The sequence below is a fragment of the Aquarana catesbeiana genome, linkage group LG06 (genome assembly GCF_042186555.1).
Source record: "Aquarana catesbeiana isolate 2022-GZ linkage group LG06, ASM4218655v1, whole genome shotgun sequence".
NCBI lineage: Eukaryota > Metazoa > Chordata > Amphibia > Anura > Ranidae > Aquarana > Aquarana catesbeiana.
This window is the reverse complement of record NC_133329.1, coordinates 109,338,633-109,358,180: the sequence shown is the minus strand read 5'-3', so window position 1 is coordinate 109,358,180 and position 19,548 is coordinate 109,338,633. Positions and strand designations below refer to the sequence as shown.

Sequence of the window (19,548 nt, the reverse complement as noted above, 5' to 3'; positions counted from 1 at the left end):
GTCGTGTGTGCGCGAGTCCGTTCGTTTGGAAAGTCCGTCGGAAGTCCACCGAAAGTCCGTCGGGAAGACCGTCGACCTAGTCTGCTGGAAAGTTCGGTCATCTGTACAGGGCATAAGAGTTATCATGGGAAAAGGGTGTCTACACTGAAACTTTACCACCAATCTTTGTTTCCACGACAACCAGTGGCGGCCGCTCCCCTAATCCATGCGTCCAGCCCCCTAATCTTTAGGCAGGGTGACGGACGCATGGATTCCAATGGGTTTTTTTTTTTAGAGGCACGTGATTAAAGCCAGACTCTCTAATTAGCTTCAAAAAAGGGTGGGCTCGGGGCACAGAGCACTGCACCCCGAGTCCACCCAGTTGTGTGACAATAGCGAATTAATATTATTCGCTATTTTCTTCCTGCTTCCCCTCCCGGGCCAATAAGGAAGCAGGTCTCGGGATTGGCAAAGAGGAGAAGCGATCTTATTGGCCAGTACCAAGGGCGGGGAGGATGTACGGAGAGTCCAGGGAGATGGCAGTCTCTGCTCTGCATCGCTGCGTGAGTACCATCCATGGGGGGGGGGGGGGTAGGGATCGGGTGGATTGTTTGCCGCCCCTGTGGGGGGTTAGGGTGGTTTATTTGCCGCCACTGACATAAACCCAAAATCTTCAAAATCCAATTGTCACAGGAACAGAATGTGAGGTGAAATCTTCTGTACAGGGGCACAGACAGCAAAACAAATGTTACTGGGGTGTTAACCCTTCCCTATGCCATCCAAAAAACTTAAAACAATTTTTTGGGCTGGAGTTACACTTAAATGTACCTATTCCGACTTACATACAAATTTAACTTAAGAACAAACCTACAGACCCTATCTTGTTTGTAACCCGAGGACTGCCTGTATGTTCTTTACAGTCTGTGATATCTTCTTTCCATTCTTTAGTCTCCTTCACAGGCTCAGGTTCAGCCAGTAGGCACAACTCCTTCCACTGAAACCAGCACAGGTACACCTCCCTCAATGGAAACCGGCCTCACTCCTGACCCAGAAAAACGCAAGCTTATCCAGCAACAGCTGGTGTTATTGCTACATGCACACAAGTGTCAACGGAGGCAAGCCGATTGTGAAATGCACGTATGTGCCCTTCCCCACTGTCGTACCATGAAGAATGTTCTGAATCACATGACGCACTGTACAGCTGGGAGAACCTGCCAGGGTAAGCTGCTATCACATGTACCAACCTGTTATAAAACCTATACCACTCATATACCACACATATTCACTGTACCATATTCCCAACCTTTGGCTCCCTACTTTGGATGGTTTTTTTTCCATCAGGCTGCCAAATCATTGTAGCTTCTGAATTTATCATCATGTTGCCTGTAAAACATGAACTTAAAAGAAACAAAATCTGCAGATGTGAATATGATTTTTTTTTTTTTTATTCTTTATTTAAGAAGGATGAACATGCGGAAATACAGAAACAACCCCAATGGTATGCATAAATGTATCAATGAACTCCCCAAAACATAATCAATGATACAGACATCACAGTATTATAAAGAAGGTCTTCTATCTGTAGGGAATAGCACCTATCTACAGAGGACTAGGGAGGTTGCGTATCCCGCATGACCAATTTTTCCACGGCAAGCATCGTTTTGTGTATAGAAGAAAGAACAAAACCAAACTGACCCCAAGGTCATAGCAACCTTAGAGATGTAATAAAAGAATAGCAACAGGAAAAGAAAAAGTGAAGAGAGAGAAGGGAGGAGGGGAGAGAGAAAAAGGTTTTTTTTTTGGGGGGGGGGGGATAGATAAACCTCCGACCAGTCACACCATCTCTGTCCAGGAGCCTCCAGGTTCATCGCGCCGCGGGGGAACTAAGCCACCAGCTCCCCATATTTTTCAGAATAGGCAAATTTGTGTCAATAAAACCTTTTTTTGAGAATTGCTCGCTGAGGCCTTTCTCCCACCAAGTCCTCCATTGCGTTGATCTCTGCTACTGTTTTCAGGCAGACGGCCACGGACGGGGGCTGTGTCTGCTTTCAGAGTAGGGGGATGCAACTTTTCGCCGCTATGAGCAGGAGAGGCAATATGGATCTCTTATAAACCTTACTAGGAATTCCGTGATGATGCAGGAGGAAGAGCTCGGGGGTTGCCGGTACCTACCGGTCAGTGAACTTTTGAACTATGCAATGCACTTCTGTCCAGAAGGGCTGAAGGATGCGACAAGACCAGAAGATGTGAAGGATCGATCCAACTGCCTTTCCACATCTCCAGCAAAGGTCTATACTCTGAGGGAATATCTTATGGATTTTTTCCGGAGTGTAGTACCAGTATTTTAAATCCCGACTCCTGATGTCTGGCGCAGATAGAAGCTTTGCAGGAAAAAAGGAGGAGCCGATCGATTTGTTTCTCTGTGAATTGCACTCCCAACTCCCGCTCCCATTTGACAATATAGGGAGGTCTAAAGTCCGGAGGTTGAGCTATCAGTAGTTGATAGGTCAAGGAAATAGCGTGTCTCAATGGAGACTGCTCCAGGCTCAACAATTCAAAGGAAGTTAGTTGCCTCCTGAAAGCCACCAGGGAGGGCAGAGAGCCAATAAAATGAGTTAGCTGTATTTTTTGCCAAAAAGAGAGCCCCGCCAGGGCCGGATCCTCCATAATATGTTGCCTATTCTTCCACTGGCCATTGATGAGAAAGTGTCTGACCTGTGACCTTTCGACCGTTTTCAAGTCAAGAAATCTAGGGTCGTTGAGTCCCGGATTGAAAGCCGGGTTGCCAACAATGGGAGTGAGCGGAGAAGGGAGCCGTGCAACCAAGAAGTCGCGGAAGGCCTTCCGGGTAATCTTAGATATATCAATAAGTCGCGCTACAAAATGACAACTGGCAAATGCCTAAAAAAGCCTCATAAAAATACGGGGATAAATGATAATAACTGAATAAATGAATATTATAAATGAATATTATAAGAGTGCTGAGCAATACAAATAGACACTTTGAGGTTAAACCAAACTACATGCTATTAGTTAGGTGGGACACAGAAAGCAATGACTATGTCCATGTGAAAAAACGCAATATTAAAAACCAAATCAATAACAAGTGAATATCTCCAATAACTTGGAAGAAAAATATTGTGACAAATCTATAAAAAAAAAAAAAAAAAAAGGTATAGCGTGATACGTAAGGAAAAAAATATAATAACAATATTCCCAAAAAAAAGTCCGTGGCTCAGCAATAATGTTAAAAGTCCATCCGTGTTAAATTAAATTACACAAAAATGGCTTGTCTCCAAGTGCTCTGTGAATAATAAAACAGAATCTTGCTGTGGTGAAAAGTAGAGTGCGTAGAAAGACCTCCACCTCTTGAAAAAAATGTCTGCCTCTTACCAGATGGAGATGGTCTCTTAATTACAGGAGACCCAGGGGGCGGATGGCTGCAACCCCAGCCAGGGATCTTTAAGGCAGGCTCTCAGCGTCCAGGGACTCTCTCCCACCAGCCTCCGCAAATAAGGAAATATCACCATGCAAAAAACAAAGTGCTCCACATAGTATAAAACCAGCGTTTTATTAAATATATAAAATTAAAGTTGCACTTACAGGAATATGGTAATAGCAAGCATATCGAAAAAAGCCGGCCGGCTCCAAAGTAACCCGTGTCTTCCGGGTATGTGTATCGCGGTGTCGTCGGGACGTAGCTCCTCCTCCCAAAAAAAGGGAGGAGGAGCTACGTCCCGACGACACCGCGATACACATACCCGGAAGACACGGGTTACTTTGGAGCCGACCGGCTTTTTTCGATATGCTTGCTATTACCATATTCCTGTAAGTGCAACTTTAATTTTATATATTTAATAAAACGCTGGTTTTATACTATGTGGAGCACTTTGTTTTTTGCATGGTGATATTTCCTTATTTGCGGAGGCTGGTGGGAGAGAGTCCCTGGACGCTGAGTGCCTGCCTTAAAGATCCCTGGCTGGGGTTGCAGCCATCCGCCCCCTGGGTCTCCTGTAATTAAGAGACCATCTCCATCTGGTAAGAGGCAGACATTTTTTTCAAGAGGTGGAGGTCTTTCTACGCACTCTACTTTTCACCACAGCAAGATTCTGTTTTATTATTCACAGAGCACTTGGAGACAAGCCATTTTTGTGTAATTTAATTTAACACGGATGGACTTTTAACATTATTGCTGAGCCACGGACTTTTTTTTGGGAATATTGTTATTATATTTTTTTCCTTACGTATCACGCTATACCTTTTTTTTTTTTTTTTTTATAGATTTGTCACAATATTTTTCTTCCAAGTTATTGGAGATATTCACTTGTTATTGATTTGGTTTTTAATATTGCGTTTTTTCACATGGACATAGTCATTGCTTTCTGTGTCCCACCTAACTAATAGCATGTAGTTTGGTTTAACCTCAAAGTGTCTATTTGTATTGCTCAGCACTCTTATAATATTCATTTATAATATTCATTTATTCAGTTATTATCATTTATCCCCGTATTTTTATGAGGCTTTTTTAGGCATTTGCCAGTTGTCATTTTGTAGCGCGACTTATTGATATATCTAATATTTATGGCTTACTACTTTTTTAGTCGCAGCTTGTATTAATTAGTGTAAGCGCAATTTTTGTTTTTACCTTCCGGGTAATCTGCCACGTTTCCCCCACCGTGGGATGATTCAATATCTGGTTTGGCAAGGGCTTATGGCACCAGGGCAGCGAATCCAACTGGACCCCTGTTAGGGTGTGCTCTACTGGTACACATTGCTTCAGATTTCCGTGCCGATACCAGTCCAGAATACGGGTTAAGTGGCATGCCATATGATAAAGGTTGGCATCTGGCAGGGCGATACCGCCCCTCAACTTAGGAAGTCAAAGGATGGTTTGTGCCAGCTAGGGGGGTTTCTGGACCCAGACAAATGTGACAAAAGCTCTGTTCACCACCCTGAGGAAAGAGGCAGGGACCTGAATAGGGAGTGCCTGGAAGTGATACAGCAGCCGAGGCATGATGTTCATTTTCACTATGCCACAACGCCCAAACCAGGAGAACAAACCATGCTGTCAATCCTGAAGGTTTTTTTAATGGCTGTCAAGGGGGGGGGGAGTTGAGGGGAAAGATCTCTTCCACCCTATGGGGCAGAAGGATGCCCAAATACTTAATGTGGGAGGAGGCCCATTTAAAGGGGAAGTCCACCCGAATCAGTGCAGCTAAGGTGGGAGGCAGGGCGACCTCCAGCGCCTTCAATTTCTGATAATTGATGCAGAAAAGCGGCAACTCCTCGTATGTCTTCAGTTCCGCGAGCAGGTTCGGGATAGACACCAAGGGGTTGGTCAAAAAAAATAGTAGGTTGTTTGCAAAGGCCGCGATTTTTGGGGAAAGGGTGGCACCCAATCACAGGCCCGAGATGTTCGGGTTATCCCTGATGAGTCTCAGAAAGGGTTTGAGGGTCAGGATAAATATCAGAGGCGACAGGGGGCACCCCTATCTCATCCCTTTCATTATTTGAAATGATGATAAAAGGTGGCCATTAATTTTAACCTGTGCCGATGGGCAAGAATAGATAGCTTGGACCCAATTCATCATTCATTACCTCAGACCTATGCACCTAAGAGTCTCGAACAGAAAGGGCGAACTCACCCTGTCAAACGCTTTTTCAGCGTCAGTCGACAGGAGCAACATTGGGGTCTTCCGTGACCTCGCTGCATGAATCAGATTGATTGCCTTGGTTGTATTGTCGTGCGCCTCGATCGTGGGGACAAACCCCACTTGGTCGTAGTAGATCAATTGTGGAATCAGATCCACCAGCTGTATGGAAAGAATCTTGGTGAATATTTTTAGATCCACATTTAAAAGGGAAATCAGCCGGTAATTTTGGCAAAATAGGGGAATTTTACCCTCCTTCGGGTCACTGCAATGTATGCACGCAGTGCGTCTCCCAGGAGGGCGGTCCCCTCCCCCACAGCATTATATGCAGAAAGAAAATGTGGGGTCAGACAGAAACTCCCCGAAGGTCTTGTAATATAGAAGGGAATAGCCATCCGGGCCCGGGGCCTTTCCCAGTTGCATTCATGCCTTCGCCAGAGCCACCTCGTCCGCAGAGATGGGTTTCTCTAGTTCGGTTAATTTCTCATCTGAGAGATGGGGGAGTCCCGATCTTTGTAAGTAGTCCTGAATGTCTTTCTGTTGGGAGGATTTCTCCCCTTCGGATGTTGGGCTCGGAAGATTATATAAAGAGGTAAAATACCTCCGAAACTGGTCTGCTATGTCCTCTGTAGCAAGGACCTTATTATGGGTATCGTTGAGAAGTTCGGGGATAAACGTTCAAGCTTGCTGGGCTCTCAGAGCCCACGCCAGCAGTTTTCCACATTTGTTGCTATGCTCATAGAACGTTCGTCTACACTTAGCAATCACAGCTTTCGCCCTGAACAAAGCCAAGGTGCGCAGTTGGTTCCGCAAGGCTGTCAGATCTGCAAGAGCCCGGGTAGCTAGTGATTTTTTATGGACGGCCTCTAGGGATCGGATTTTGTCTAACAGACTGACAATCTGTTGCTCTCTAGCTTTCGTGAGTCAGGATGTTATCTCAATCAAGAGACCACTGATGTAACCTTTGTGCACCTCCAGACCATCGTTGGGGCAACCTCTGGGTTTACATTAGAAGAAAAAAACTGTCTCAGTTCCCTTGAAACCTCCTCGGTGACCTCGGGCAATTGGATCAGGGAATTGTTAATCTTCCACATCCACTGAATGGGAGCGGGTTGCAGCAGGTCAATGTCTAAAAAAAATGGCACGTGGTCTGTAAAACATTATGGAGACAATTGAGGCAGAGGTAACGCTGGACAAGAGTGATTGAGGCATCATAAAAAGATCAATTTGGGTGTAGGAGTGATGTGGATACGAGTAGAACGTGTAGTCTCTATGGTTCGGGTGGAGAACCCGCCACACATCTACTAGGTGGAAAGTATAGAAGTTTCTCTTTAAGCGTTTCAACTCTGCGTAAGAGAGCTGAGAGGCATTCCTGGAGGAATCCAGGGCCAGATCCATGACGAAGTTCATGTCACCCCCCCCAGGATCATCGCCCCTTCAGCAAACTCCCCCAATTAGGTCAAGATTGGATCCAAGAAGAAGGGGGAAAAGAGGGAAGAAGGGAATATCTGGTGAGGTTGGGAGAGCGTGGAAGGAGGGAAAAGAAAGGGAGGGGGGAGAGTAGATGGAAGAAGGTAGGGAGGGGAAAGGGGGGGGCAGAAGAAGGAGGGGGAAAAAAAGAAGGGGGGAGGCCAGGAGGGCAGAAAGGAGGGGACCTAGTGGGAGGGAGGATCCATGCACACAGCACAGGGAGACCCGGGTTCCTGTACAAGATGGATGCATAGAACAGTACATATAGTGCATAAAGAGTCCAGTACCAGCCACATCCACTGGCTAGTGGCTAGGCTCAGAAAGCATCCAAAGTAGAGCTAGACCCCCTGGAGCATCCCACCAGCCCCAACCCACCCCCCTCCCCGCATCATGAGCAGGATAGTCCAGCCGGAAAACTCAGTTAACACCCCACACCTGGAATGAAAGATGGCCAGTACTGGAGAAGCTTGCGGATAGTTCAAGGCACTGCCTCTAGTTCTGTGCTGTGACAAATGGGCTTTGGAGTCTCTCCAGGGAACCAGGAGGATGAGGGTGCTCCATGGAATCCAGGGCGGGAGGGTGGGAGCGATCACACAGCAGGAGCAGGGGGGAATCACAGGGTCACTGGATGTAGGGCTACTGGACCTCCCCCCGCAGCACAGTTAACCATGTTGAAAGCACAAAAAATGCCTGAGCCTTGGGCTGGGCCGGCCGTGTGCAGCCCAAGACAGGTGTCACTTACGGTTGTCGCTCCCAGGGCTCACATTTCGGGCTCATGCACCCGCGCCGGCGTCTGGTCTCCTCTCCTACGTTTGGTGGAGCTGCGGATAAACCCGGTCTGGGGGCCCGAGGTTCAGAGTGAGAGTCCCTGGTAGGCAGCGAGATCAGCCAGTCCAGAAGGGGTATTGGCTCCATGTCCAGGAAGGCGAACAGGTCTGGAGATCCAAGTGGCGTTGGCAGGGTGAAGGAAGAACTATCCTTGCGGACCGTCAGTTAAAACGGAAATCCCCAGCGGTAAGGCAGTGCTGCTCAGCGTAGCGGCTCCAGCAGGGGTTACAACATGGCTCGCCTTTGCAGGGTGGCCCTAGATACGTCCGGGTAGATGGAGATTTGAGCGCCATCAAAATCAATCTGGCCCTTAGACCAGGCAGCAGGGAGAATTAGGTCCTTCTGGGCGTATCGATGGAGACAGCAGATCACATCTTGGGGGTGGTCATGTTCCGGTGGCTTAGGTGCACCCGACTGAACTCCAGGCTGGCAGGGGGTCCGTGTCCAAGACAGGCTAAAATGTAATGTTTTAGGAACATTTTACTTTATAACAGAGCTTTATCTAGAGCAGTGGTTTCCAAAGTGTGGCCCAGGAGCCAGAAATGCTCTTTTGCTTGCCTTTTTCTGGCCCTTACGGCACTATTCCTCCTACTGATACCAACAATGGGGCACATTTCTTGCAACTTACACAAACAATGGGGCACTATTACTCTCACAGACACCAATGATGGGGTTCTATTCCTCCAACTGACACCAACAACAGATCAGCTTCATGTATACATAGAAATATTTAAGAAGAGAGGTAAAAAGTGGCGCTGCCTGAATCTGATGTGCAAATCTCAAAACAAGCAAACAGTATACGTATGAAAAATAATATTAACATAGTTACATAGACATATTAAACCATATAAATGTGAAAAGATTAGTGTTCTGTCTCTCTAAATCACAAAATGAGCATGTGAAATCTCCTAGTGCAAATTACTATAAAGTGCACAGTAATTAATAAATTATGATATATATGCAAACATAAGTAGAACAACTATTATAAATGGAGACTGCATCAATATGTCAGAAGGTGTGTTTAAAAAAAGAAAGTCCATAATTCTATGTGCAATTAGATAGTCCACAATATATTGTATGAAGTTATTGAATAAAAAGTAAAGTGCTCAACGTGCTTATATGAAACAAGAAGCCAATAAATATATCAAAAAGGAAATATCTCAAAAAAGGAAAAAACACAAAACAAAAATCACAGTTCATAGGTCCATAAAAGTGATCCTATTCTAAAGTGACTTGTGCCTGGGTAAATGGTGAAGGGTGGGTTTAATTACTCACTCACCAGAAACCTGAACGCCCTACGCTTTTCGTCACATAAACATCATCAGGAGCGGCCAGGCGGAGTTTGGAGTGTCACCACGTCACTTCTGGTTTCTGAGATTCTCGTTCGTGGAACGCAAGATGTCCCGAATATTTTGCCGATTTTATTTGTACTGACCCCGTAGCACTAATGGAAGTGCGTTTTTTTAGCATCTGTTTAAGTAAATTTATCTTTTATGGACTTACAGTATGAGATGCCTTTCTGTCCATCCATCCCTATGTGAGTGTACCCACTGACCAGACCTATCGAGGAGGAGGATGCAACACTGGATAAGGATTAGAAACAGCCTTAGTGTGATACCCTCTACCCCTGCAGGGGATCAGCTTTCTGGTGAGTGCGGATCTCAGGGGGGAGCACGTGTGGAATTCACCCACCCTTCACCAGTGATTTACACTTTACCATTTACCCAGGCACAAGTCACTTTGGAATAGGATCACCTTTATAACCCCATGAACTGTGATTTTTGTTTTGTGTTTTTTTCTTTTTTGAGCTATTTCCTTTTTGATATATTTATTGGCGTCCGGTTTCATATAAGCACGTTGAGCACTTTACTTTTTATTCAATAACTTATACAATATATTGTGGGCTATATAATTGCACATGAAATTATGTTTTTTTTTTTTATATAACTTTCTGACATATTGATGCAGTCTCCATTTATAATAGTGGTTCTACTTATATTTGCTTATATAGCATAATTTATTTATTACTGTGCTCTTTATAGTAATTTGCACTAGGAGATTTCCAACACACATTTTGTGATTTAAAGAGACAGTACACTAATCTTTTCACATTTTTTATTTTTTTCTATTATTATTTTTCATACAAACATTGTTTGTTTATTTTGGCATTGCACATCAGATTCAGGCAGCGCCACCTCTCTTCATACATATTTCTTTGTTGATCCCACTTTGGTGGGATTCGGGAGGTAGGCAGCAGCCATACTATACTACCATAACGCAAAATCCAATATTCCATTTTATTTTCATGTACACATAGCCTATTATGACCACCGGCTGTGGGAAAATATCTGTGATTTTACCGCAATTTTGCTGCATTTGCGGCCAGCGGTCAAGACATTCCTATGTTGAACATGATTCTTCCGGGTTTAGGAGAGGGAGGTTGAACCTCAAATAACCACAGCAGCTCCTGAACTATCCTAAAAGCCTATGTGTACATGGATACATAGGCTTTTATGGAGTTGAGATTAGGAGCTTTGGCAAATAAACGCCAAAAGCATCAAAGAGCTGTAGTGTACATGAAGCCTAAAGTGTGAAGGACAGTAAACTGGCCCCTTGTTTAGAAAGTTTGGAGACCACTGGTCTAGAAAATTGTATGCTTGCTTTAAAGTGGTGGTAAACCCTTTTAAAAAATTCCATAAAATAAAAAACCTGCAAGACAAAGGCATAATGAGCTAGTATTTATAGCATACTAGCTCATTATGAATTACTTACCTGAGATCGAAGCCCCCGCAGCGGTCCTCGTTCACCGTTTTGGCGGCCAACATCTCTCCGGGGGGTTACTTCCGGGTATCGTGGCTCCGGAGCTGTGATTGGCCAGAGCCGCAATGACGTCACTCCCGTGCATGCACGCGTGAGCCGCCGGTAACGGCACAGTACAACTGAAGCAACGGCATGTACGTGCCGTTGCTTCAGTTTGCTTAAGTGCGCATGTGCCGATGACGTTGGCACATGCAAATACAGGGATATCTCCTAAACCGTGCAGGTTTAGGAGATATCCAGTGTAGCTAAAGGTAAGCCTAATTATAGGCTTGCCTGTAGTATAAAGTGGTTGTAAAGGGTTTACAACCACTTTAAAGGGTAAGTTCACCTTTGTACACTTTTTTTTTTTCTAACTTCCAGCTCCCCTATGCACCAATATAGCATTCATGTACTTTTCTTACAAAAATATCAAAGCTTTCCATTAATTCTACATTCACTTACTTCTCTTGTCCTAATCCAGACGTTTCCATCAATAATGTCTTATTCCTTTTTTTTTTTCGTTTTTTCTTTTTTTTTTTTTATACCACTTCAGCAAACTTTGTCAAGAGACAGTTTCAATTTCACGTTCATTTACTGTCTCTTTCTCAGTTTCAAATCATTGTGGTATTTTCTTCAGGCTTAATTTTTTTAAATTCCTTCTATTAGGAAAATTTTCCAAAGTTTAATATTAAAATCTTAGTTGCTAATGTTACCCTTCATGTCTATTATACAGTAGTTACCGTATATTCTTTTCCCTCTAAAATTCATCTAACCACCCACCCACTTCTCTCCCTCCCCCCCACCCCGGTTTGGTGTGATCTCGGTCCTCTTTCTAATTTCTTGGCCTATTCAGGTCCTACCACCCTCCATCATCTTTTCTAAATATTTCTCTGAGGTTTTAAAAATTCACCATTTTTTCCAGGTACTGTTGTATTTTCTTGATTGCCCTTTTTCTCTGCTGCATAAGTATTCCATTTTGTTGTAGTATTCTATCCGCTCGAACCATTACCTTACTTACGTCTGTTTTTTCTATACTTAACCACTTCTTTGGGATTAAACCTTTTGCAGCGTTCAACAATATTGGAGTTAATGTTTTCTCGTATTGCTTATTTGAAAGTTTTAAATCATGAAATAAACACGTCCCTAGGCTATTATCTTTTCTCCAGCTATCTCTTCTATATATTCCAGCATTTCTTTCCAATATTCCTTAATTTTTTGGCATTCCCACAATATGTGTGTCATTGTGGCCCTCTGTTTACATTCCCTCTAACACTGTGGAGATTTGTCCGGTTGGTATTTATGAATTTTATCCGGAGTCAAATACCATCTTATCAAAAGCTTATAGTTCATTTCTATTGTATTTATATCTGTTGCGTAGTTATATACAGTACTGCTCCTATCATTCTCTTAACTTGCTGATCCTCTAATTTAATGCCTATTTCTTTCTCCCATTTCCCTATATAGGGGGCATCTCTTGTCCTTCCAATTCTGTCAGTATACCATATACTTTAGATATTCCATGTTTCAGTGGAATTTGTATACCACAAAGTTTTTCCAGTGGATTTAAGTTCTTTCCATCTCTGATTGGTTGAGGCAATGTGTTTACCAAATGTTTTAATTGAAAATATTCCCATTCACTTATCTTCCACCCATTTATTTCCTTTATTTCCAGTAGTGATTTCATCTTCCCTTGTGTAGTGATACCTCTAATTTGTGCATTCCCCATTTTTAACACCAAAAAGTGTCCCTTTTCCTGGTTCAAAAAAATTTGTTCTGGTGAGTGCAATTAATGGTGAATTATATCTCCAGTTTTTTTGTCGATATAGCGTATCCCAGGTTTAAAACACATTTATTGTCAAGTCGTGTGTCTCCGGATCTAATATTCTAAACCTACGTGGTATCCAAATATTTTTATGCAAAATTGTTCTGTTTATCGTATTTTCAACCCTAATCCACTTTTTTTCGCTTTTTTCACTAACCCATTCTATCATACGTGAAATAATTACTAACTTGTAATATCTGTTTATAGCTGGTGCTGTTAACCCTCCATGTCCTTTTTTTCTTAGTGATTAGTGCAAATTTTACTCTTGGTTTTTTTGCTTTGCCAAATATACTTTATCATCATTGTTTTTATTACTCTGAAAAAACTCGGTGGTATAGCTATTGGTAGCATCTGGAATTTATATATTATTTTTGGGAGGATCACCATTTTAAGCATATTTATACTACCCATCCATGATAGGGGTTGCAGTGAGCCCATCTTTAAATCCGTTTAAATCTCATTCAATAATGGGATATAATTCGCCAGATATAACTTCTCGGCAGTGGATGTCAATTTTATTCCTAAATATGGCAGCTCTTTTCTCACCCACATAAATGGGAATTCCCTTTGTAATGCAAGTTCTTCATTTTTTTCAATGCCTATATTTAATATCTCTGTTTTTATGGGGTTAATTTTAAAATTCGAGAGTTCACCGTATCTTTTTATTTCTCTGATTATATTTGGCAATGTCACCTATGGTTTAGTTACATACATCAAGATGTCATCCGCGTAAGCTTCAATTTTATGTTCTTCTTCCCCCACTCTCACCCCTCCTTTATCTCGATTTATTCCGTAGAGTTGCAAGGAAAGGTTCCATCGACAATACATATAGGAGTGGCGAGAGTGGGCACCCCTGTCTCGTTCCATTATGCATTTCAAAGGGCGATGACAATTTCCTATTGCCTTTAACCATCGCCTTAGGCCAAGTATATACATTTTTGATCCATCTCATAATTTTAGGTCCCAGTCCTTGATATTGAAGGGTATCCATCATGAATCCCAGTCTACCCTGTCAAACGCTTTTTCGGCGTCGATTGACAGGTGTAGTGCTGGGGCTCTCCTATTTTCCCCCTTTCGCAGCATTAAAACTGTTTTTATGCTATTATCTCTGCCCTCTCTTCCAGGCACAAACCCTGTTTGGTCTGGGTCCACCCACATTGGAATACATTTTTTTAATCTCGATGCCAGCATTTTTGCATAGATCTTCGTATCAGCGTTCAGTAAAGTGATGGGCCTATAGTTAGAGCAAATGGTTTTATCTTTTCTCTCTTTGGGTATAATTGTAATATGGGCTAGTAATGTCTCTCGCCTTGTTTCTTCATCTTCCCCTAACTTATTCAGACAGTCACATAACTTTGGGATCAGTTAGTTTTGAAATATTTTGTAGTATTTAATCGTGAACCCGTCTGGTCCTGGACTTTTCCCTATAGGGGTTTCCTTTAATGCCATTTTCATTTCATCTTGCGTAATTACTTTTTCAGTTGTTCCCCTTGGATTTTTGGCAGCTTGGCCTTCGTTAAGTAGACTTATAAATTTCTTTTGCTTATTTCCTTTTCTTCTTGTGTCTCTTGATTTCTTATTGCATAAAGTGCACTATAGTACGATTAGAAGGCCAATGCAATATCTATTGTCTTATTTACCATTTCTACTCTCTCGTTTTTTTATCTTTTCAATATAGTTTAAGGTCTTCTTATTCCTTAATATATAGTGTAAACAAGTGCAGCGCTAGAGAAATGAAATACTCAAATAGTCAGTAAGACTATTAAATACAGTTTTACCAATGGCTATACAACCAATGAAGTAAAAAAAACAATAAAGATATTGCACAATGATATAAGTGAGAAATTGCTGAATAGTACAGTTGATACGATTGACACAAATGAGGATCACAATCATATTAATTTAGTCCATGTAAAATACCAAAAGTGACACAAAAGTGGCAAAGATGAAAAAGTGGCTTTAGTGAAAAAGGATGTTGATAGAAGATCCACCACCATGTACTAGTAAAGGCTTACCAGAGAGATTGGACACAGACGGGTGTATACCCACTGGGTCAATCAAGCTTGAAAAGTGGTGATCCTGAATGGCAGCTACCGCAAAGGACGCAGATTCCAGGAGGTCTGTGTGCTTGCAATGGTGTGTTAAAGCGATTGGTCCGAATTAACATCAATGGTATATGTAGAAGGAAATATGAGAGCACATAGCGTGATTCTGTAAAAACTCATAACATGTTTATTGAAGATAAAAAATCACTCACATTTCTGGAGATAAAAAAACGATTTGGTATAAAATAACGGCATTGTCAGTGGTATCAGTAGTCCGTCCCAATGTGTTTCATCCTCTAGGACATCATCTGGGGTACTGATCCACTGTGTACACTTCCCCTTATATAATAAAAAGGACCCCCATATCAGGATGTGGCTCCAATGAAGTTGCGCGGTTCAATAGCGATGACTTCCGGGAAGGCAAGATGGCGCCGGCGGCGTGCGATGCCAGCCTCACTCTGGGCGAGGGAAGACATTTGGAACGCACAGCTGGAACGCAGATGTCGATGTGGAGTCACGTGTATTGGAGAGCGAACGTTGTGAAGGCATGACGTTGCACTTCAAGCCTCAATGTGAATGAGGGAAAGTGGAGCGCATAACTAAATGCCGCACGACATGTGGTAATATACGCATCTCGTAGTTATAGAGTGCAAGACAAGCTGTTAGCCATCAGTCAAAATTAAAAGATATATATAGGGTAATGAAAGATATATGTTGTAAATCATATAAACTAAGACAAGATAGGAGTATCATTGTCATTATAGATCCGCATCTTAAAAATAGAATAAATGAAAAAGTGAATGTATGGCAAATATAATGACAGTGAGGATACATGTGCTAAAAATGCTGAAAAAACATGGTGGAACAAAAAGAAAAAAGAAAAAAATGAAAAAAATGACCCAAATATTTTTAATAAAAAAATAAGGGTCATACGGCAAAACGTAATTTGTTTGTGTTTTGAGTATATATTAATGATGAAAAATAAGGAGCCACGGCTTAATATAGGACCCCAATGCACATTGTGTACATCCTATAGTGAAAACCCCTTCTTATTCCTTAATATTTTTGAAACATGCTTCCTTGGCTTATTACCCCATTTGTATCTTTGCTGTCACTCTGTTGAACTCCTTCCTAGTTTCCTGATCCATCAGATCTTTTATTTCGTCTCGTTTTATAATTAGGGTCCGATGGGTTTCCACTTCCGCTTGATTTTTGTATCTTTGTTCCAGGTCATATATTTCTTTTACAATTTTCTCCATGGTATTCGCTCTCCTTCTTTTTTCTTGCCCCGCTAGAGCTCAATTTCCCCCTTATGACCGTCTTATGTGCTTTCCATATAGTTGCTTTTGTTACTTCTGGCGTCTCGTTTTCCAAGAAATATTGGGCGATCTCTTCTATTATGATCTTTTCTACTTCTTTATCATCTAATAGATCTTCATTTATTCTCCATGAACCTTTCCCAGGGGGTTTCCCATTGTAGTTTGATCTTCATCGTGATAGGGGCATGGTCCAACACTGTTGTTATTCCTATTGTTTCCCTTACTGCCTCTAGGGCTCTATGCTCAATCAAGATATAGTCTAACCTAGAGTACGTTCCATGCACGGCCGAGTGGAATGTATAGGCTTTTATGTTTGGGTGTTGGATTCGCCAAATATCCACTAGTTGATGCTCCTGTATTATATAAGTCTGATCAGGAAGAAGACATTACTAATGGAAACGTCTGGAAACGTAGATTAGGACAAGAAAAGTAAGTGACCGTAGATTTAATGTAAAGCTTTGATATTTTTGCAAAAAAAGTACATGAATGCTATATTGGTGCATAGGGGAGCTGGAAATTGGGGGGGGGGGGGGGGTATACAAAGATGAACTTACCCTTTAATGCCTCCTTCCTCAGCAGCATACACTCACCTTTTCTTCTGTATCCCCTTCGTTGGATTCAGTCACTGGTACACTTCCAAGTATTGATTTCAATATACAAGAAGCATGTGTTATTCATAGTTGAATACTGGTGTCCTATGTGTACTTTGCCTCTTTGCATGAACTTCATTTGATAAGGACTGGTCACTGCTGCTTTCTCTCCCTGGCAGGATAGCTGTATGGGATTGTATCCCCCCCCCCCCCCTGTAGTTTTTTACAGGCAGTATGTAGTGGCTGGACCAGATTAAATAAAATAAAGTATTTTATGTGTATGTTAACTTATGTGCTTAGTGAAAATTAACCCTTTTTATCCCTTAGTTCCCCACTGCGCTTCCTCCAGACTGATAATCTCACATTGGAAGAATTGCATAAGGCATAACTGTCCTCTGTGCATACCTTTAAAGAATCCCAGTAGCATCAGGAACCAGCAGTGTAAGTGTATTTTCTGTCTTTTGCTCTTTGGTGATATAGAACAATGTTACCAAAAAGGGAGTGATTGTGAGCCTTGTCTACCCTTACTGATGATAGAATATACTGCGTGTAGCGGTACCCTCCTGAGGGCTGCTGAGTGTTGTAGTCCGTCTGTCACCCTGCCCAGCCAGGCACACAGTCTCATTCACCCTCAGGCAGAAAACCAGTCCTTGAACTTTGTTTGTATTTTTATTGAGGGGAATAAACTTGGATGGGGGTAGGGAATTTATGAGATGCCCAGATGATTAGGAACAATTCAGGGACTTGAGACTATTTTCAACTCCAGTACATACACCTCCTCTCTTCTCTTCAGCACATCACTTGCTTGCAGACTGTCTCTCCTCAAAAACTCCAGCACATCACTTGCTTGCATTTTCCAGACCAACTAGCACTATATTTTAAGCCTGACACTGGCTCGGCCAGGCCTAAGGTGAATGCCCTTTGCAGGCAGGGACAGCAGGCCCCTTTGGTGTAGGAAAATATGTAGGTAGTCCTAGTGCTAGCGTCCACATGGCTACTGCTCCCAGCACCACATCTTCAGGCCCTGCCAGCCCTCCTGGCTGCAGCTGCCTCTCTCCACTGCCTGAGCTACCACAGTCCACTCCACTGGCTCTGCACCCATCCCAGACTGCACTCTCCCAGTCCAGGCGTGCCTCCCCAGTCCTTCCTGACTGTGTGTCACTCACCAGCCCTCTTGGCTCTGTCAGGAAAGAGGAAAGTACCAGTCTCGCCAATATCGCTGCCTTCCTTCACACATGCGCGGTAAAGCGGCACTCCGGCACATCCCTGGGCACAATACAGCGAAACGGCTAATGCGTGTGCGCAATTCGGCTAAACGGCTAATGTTTGTGTGCAATTCAGCGAAACGGCTAATGCGCGTGCGCGATTCAGCGTAACTGCGAACGCGCGTACGCAATAGCGCGCACAACACGAGCCTCCCACTGGTCTATAAAAGCTACTCTGTGCTATGACCAGATTGCTGGTTTGTCTTTCAGCTCCCCGTGTGTTTCCTGCTTTGTATTCTGATTCTTGATTACCTGTTGTGACCCGGATTGACCTTGACCTGCTCTGATCTCTACCTGCATCTGATCCTCGGCTTGCCTCTCGGACTTCTCCACTTGCTTACTGTGTTTGACGTTCGGCCTGTCTACGGATATTGCTTCCTGTCTCCAGTGATTGACCCTCAGCCTGCTCCTGGACTTTGCTATTGTCTTCAGTGCTCGACCCCTGGCTTGCTCACAGGCTTTGCTTTCAGTCACCTATGTTTGACCCTCGGCCTGCCTACAGACTTTTGCTATCAATCTTCAGTACTAGTCATCAGCCTGCTGACAGACCTGCTAGTCCTTGCACTAGACTGTTTTTGCCTATCTAGAGACTCTTACTAGTCAATGGTGTTTGACCCCCGGCCTGTTGTTGGATCAGCTGTTCATCCTCCTTCCTGAGCTTCAGCATCTTCCAGTCCTGCACAGCTCTCTCCCTGCCGGTGACCTTCACGCAAGACCTGCTCAGCCTGCTGGTGACTCGTGCCTCTTTGTGCCCTTCGCCCCCTGTACCATCTCCAGGAGTGGAGTGCGCTTAGTCGCAAGAGGTTACCGCACTCAGCATCTCGGCCTCGGTGAGTACCCTTATCTGACAGGCTGCGACCTGTAGTTCCTCCCTGGAGACTTGCTGGGCAGTGCTCTCTCATGCTGTCCTCTCCTTGCTCCCGTGACTCCTGTCCAGGATACCTCCATGAGTTCTTAGAAGGTCCCGTCTGCACCCGAGCCCAGGACCAAGGTCACACCCCCCCCAGACTGGGGAGCTCCCTCAAAGGCCCCGAGAGCCTAGCACTCCATCTCCAGCTTCCACACCAAACAACCCCTCCCCAGCTGAGCTGACCCTGGGTATTTAACCACTTCCCGCCCGGCCTACAGCAAAATGACAGCCGGGCAGTGGTTGCGTTATCCTGACTGGGCATCATATGACGTCCAGCAGGATAACAGCTGCCGCGCACCCGTGGGGGCACGCATTGTGGCGATCGGTGGTGCGGTGTGTCAGTCTGACACACCGCTACACCGATCTCAGTAAAGAGCCTCCAACGGAGGCTCTTTACCACGCGATGAGCCGTGTCCAATCACGGCTGATCATGATGTAAACCGGAGGAGCGGTTGATTGGCTTTTCCTCACTCGCGTCTGACAGACGCGAGAAGAGGAGAGCCGATCAGCTGCTCTCCTGACAGGGGGGGTCTGTGCTGATTTTTTCATCAGCGCAGCCCCCCCTCGGATCCCGCCCAGGACCACCATCATGCCGCCCAGGACCACCAGGATGGCCATCCACACTGCACCACCAGGTATGCCCCCCCTGACCACCAGGGAAATGCAAATCTATGCCAAGGCAGCTGCCAATCAATGACCAGGCAGCTGCCAATCAGTGCCCACTCACAATGCCTACCACTGCCAATGCCACCAGGGATGCCTATCAGTGCCGCATATCAGTGCCCATCAGTGGCATGTATGAATGCCCATCAGTGCCGCCTATCAGTGTCACCCATGAGCACTAAAAGACTGCAAAGATGGGTACTTATC

The 19,548-nt window shown here is 43.9% G+C and overlaps 1 protein-coding gene across 2 annotated transcripts in view; it reads left to right on the top strand.

The window, feature by feature from the left end:
- LOC141148856 (histone lysine acetyltransferase CREBBP-like) overlaps positions 1-19,548 on the top strand; it is a 275,728-nt gene that overhangs the window by 50,007 nt on the left and 206,173 nt on the right. The window contains exons 3-4 of one of the 2 annotated variants that reach the window (XM_073636664.1): positions 928-1,198; positions 16,831-18,475. The exons of the other annotated variant lie outside the window; for it this stretch is intronic. Of the exons in view, the coding sequence (XP_073492765.1) occupies positions 928-1,198; positions 16,831-17,204 (645 nt within the window). The 3' untranslated portion in view covers positions 17,205-18,475. Of the gene's footprint in view, positions 1-927; positions 1,199-16,830; positions 18,476-19,548 lie in introns of those variants that run through there. 2 annotated transcript variants of the gene reach the window in all.